General features: G+C 38.3%; 1 protein-coding gene across 1 annotated transcript in view; it reads right to left on the bottom strand.

Moving 5' to 3' along the window:
- Positions 1-2,746, bottom strand: part of LOC117956898 (triosephosphate isomerase) — a 9,886-nt gene extending 7,140 nt beyond the window's left edge. The window contains exons 1-2 of the mRNA XM_034892218.1: positions 2,494-2,746; positions 390-513 (exon numbers count right to left, since the gene is read on the bottom strand). Of these exons, the coding sequence (XP_034748109.1) occupies positions 390-513; positions 2,494-2,746 (377 nt within the window). The remainder of the gene's footprint in view (positions 1-389; positions 514-2,493) is intronic.
- Between the last annotated feature and the right edge of the window lie 1,021 nt (positions 2,747-3,767).

The raw sequence follows: 3,767 nt of genomic DNA on the forward strand, positions 1-3,767 counted from the left end.
TTTGGGGGGGGGGGGACTTTGGGCTTTTTAACTTTGTAAACCTACCATCTTCACAAAAAAGATGCATAACACAACAAAAGAAAGTGAAAAGCCAAAATGCATAAAATGAGCACTTTAAGGGAAATTTCACGGTTAGCCGTTTCTTAAGTTAAAAAAATGCAATTTCTTTCAAAACTCATCAAGTACTCTTGTTAAATAATCGGGATTTTAAATGTTTTTTCAACCCTAATGTGAACGTGAGGGTTTCCTGCAAAGCACCAACATTAAATGAAGCCTCCTTATCCTCCATGAGGAAGTGTATTTGATTATTCACCAGCCTGCCGTCTCATCAATAAGTAAGACAGCCCTGTGAGTAGTTCATGGGAGCGTTGGTTCGGTGGGTGAGATACCTGATCTCCCCCGTGAACGCCCCCTTGGCCACCTGGTAGCAGTTCTGGGCTGCGACGCCGATCCTGGGATCCAGACTGGACCGAGTGAAGTCCAGGTAGATGGAGGGCGCAGCGCACACCACCTCTGAAAAATCAGATCATCGGGACTTTGATTTCAAGGTCAAGTTCAAGTTCAAGTTCAGGGGGCGATTAATTTAGCTGCAGTAGCAGGAAGTTGACAGAAAGTACATGACGACAAAGACGTCAACATCAATTAAAAATACAGGATCAGACCAAATGGGGAAATAAATACAACATTAAAAGTTTAAGTCCCAGTTCCTTATGTGCAGACGTTACCTATTCTTTACAGCAATGTTTCCCAAACTTAGGGTCGGGACCCAAAATAGGTCGCAGACCAGTTTTTATTGGGTCGCCAATTGTCAGAGAACACACTAAATGCTCAGAAGGACCTCAGAATGGGGCACTTTCAAAAACCGAACCTAGACTAGATCAGCTGGTTGATATCTTCAACCAGACACACACATCTCATTAAATTCAAGTCAGCATTATTTAAACAAATGTTGGTGTCGGTACTGAGGGACGATGGGGGGGGGGACAGAGACACAGGAAGGAGAATAGAGACCTTTTCTTTTTACTTTTATAATGCAGTAAATCTACTTCATACACAGTTAATTTCATGGTTTTGTTCCGTAAATTTGGGTCCCGGGGAGACACCAAATTTCTCTTTTGGGTCTTGAGCTGAAAACGTTTGGGACCCACTGGTTTACAGAGTTAAGCAGAGAGATAGCAGAAGGTACAGAGGAGAGTTTCTATCTATTTGTTTAGTTTTTTGGCCGGCTGAAGCGGGAACCAGAAGGCAGCATCTTAAGTTCTGCATTCAGGGGGTGAGACCTATCAGACATGATGGATTCTGCCTTTTTAAGCACATGTCTATTATAGACATATTCTTTTAGAATAATTAGAAATTAAAGCGACAGATTAATCACACTGAAAACAATCGCTAGTTGCAGCCCTAAAAATGAGCACAGCCCTAAACATCTACAGCAGGAAAATGCAACATTCACATTGATGAAGCAGGAATATTAATCCAGAAATATAAGATTTACTAGGAAAACACTAAGAGGGGAAATTTCCCTTAACAAAACGTACTTAACCTTCATGTTGTCCCCATGTTGTCCTATATCAATGTTCTTTTTAATTCCCCAAAATAACATGATTGATTCCACCCAACGCTCTTTGCCAAGTACAAATCTCTACTTTCATTAATTTTGGGGCGTCTTATTCAATTTTATAGCTATGTGAAAAACAAATGGAAGTGTTTTTGAAATAGTATTGAGTAAAAGTTGACATATTCCAGTCTGTGATTATCATCAACATCCATTCCTTTAATTTTAGTCTCAATAATTCCTAATTTCTGCTTTTCTAACTCAAACATTAGGAATAATTTCCTATAAATGAGGTTTGTTGACCATAAATTCCAAAAATAACTGTAAAACTAAAGTTAATAAGTTAGTGTTACGTAGTGTTGAAAACGTTTAAAAAAAGTGACAAACATTGAAAAAAAGCGTCAAACATGTTGAAAAAAGGGACAAAATCTTAAGAAAAAGATAAAAACATTGATAAAAAGAGTTGATTTTTTAATTTTGGCTGTAACACAACACAAGGGTTAAGTGTGCGTGAGTCAAACATTGACAATACTTTGACTTGAATAAACTAAGGTTTTGAATGCAGGACTTCTACTTGTAGTGGAGTATTTTCACAGTGTAGTATTAGTACTTTTTCCTAAGTAAAGGATCTGAATACTTCATGCACCATGCCTTAAATCACACTTAGGTTCAGTACTTGACTAAATGTGGCTACTTAGTTATTTTCCACGAGGATAAAGAGAAACGTCACAGGCCTTTTATGCAACTCATCCTGATCACGTGACTGCCAATGTTAGTGCGTCATGTGATCCGCGTCATCATCTCCTCTCTGATTCTTTATCGATCACTTTTATTGATCTCTGCATCATAAAACCTGCAGACAGTTAATGTGCAGACTGTGTGTATCCACACACACACACACGCGCACACACACGCGCGCGCATTAGTGGGTCAGTTACCGGTCTGGTCGTGCAGGCTGGCGGTGTTCAGGGTGCCGATCAGCTGATCCAGACTCTCCTTGCTGCCGTTCATCTTCCAGTTTCCCCCCACGAAGAAGCTCCGGAGCGCCATGGCCGGCTGAAGGAGGCGGATACCCGGGTAAGAAGAGGAGGAGGTCCGGAGGAACACTTGTGCTGCAGGATGAGACTCCGCTGGTGTGTATGTTAGGGGCTGTCGGAAATTACAGAACCCAACAACGTTGTTTGGGTTCATGAAAAGAGTCAAACAGCTTTATGGAGCAATACCGCCACCTGTTGGTACAATGAAGACTGATATGCCTCTCTGGAGTGAGACACTTGTTATGTAGTGTTATATGTAGTGTTATATGTACTGTTGTATGTAGTGTTGTATGTACTGTTGTATGTAGTGTTGTATGTACTGTTGTATGTAGTGTTGTATGTAGTGTTGTATATAGTGTTATATGTAGTGTTGTATGTAGTGTTATATGTAGTGTTGTATGTAGTGTTGTATATAGTGTTATATGTAGTGTTGTATGTAGTGTTGTATGTAGTGTTGTATATAGTGTTATATGTAGTGTTGTATGTAGTGTTGTATATAGTGTTATATGTAGTGTTGTATATAGTGTTATATGTAGTGTTGTATGTAGTGTTATATGTAGTGTTGTATGTAGTGTTGTATATAGTGTTATATGTAGTGTTGTATGTAGTGTTGTATGTAGTGTTGTATGTAGTGTTGTATGTAGTGTTGTATGTAGTGTTGTATATAGTGTTATATGTAGTGTTGTATGTAGTGTTATATGTAGTGTTGTATGTAGTGTTGTATATAGTGTTGTATGTAGTGTTGTATGTAGTGTTGTATGTAGTGTTATATGTAGTGTTGTATGTAGTGTTATATGTAGTGTTGTATGTAGTGTTGTATGTAGTGTTATATGTAGTGTTGTATGTAGTGTTGTATGTAGTGTTGTATGTAGGGTTGTATGTAGTGTTATATGTAGTGTTGTATGTAGTGTTATATGTAGTGTTGTATGTAGTGTTGTATGTAGTGTTGTATGTAGTGTTGTATGTAGTGTTATATGTAGTGTTGTATGTAGTGTTGTATATAGTGTTATATGTAGTGTTGTATGTAGTGTTGTATGTAGTGTTGTATATAGTGTTGTCTGTAGTGTTGTATGTAGTGTTGTACGTAGTGTTTTATGGTGTTGTATGTAGTGTTGTATGTAGTGTTGTATATAGTGTTGTATGTAGTGTTGTATGTAGTGTTGTATGTAGTGTTG

Source organism: Etheostoma cragini, chromosome 14 (assembly GCF_013103735.1).
Source record: "Etheostoma cragini isolate CJK2018 chromosome 14, CSU_Ecrag_1.0, whole genome shotgun sequence".
Classification (NCBI taxonomy): Eukaryota; Metazoa; Chordata; class Actinopteri; order Perciformes; family Percidae; genus Etheostoma; species Etheostoma cragini.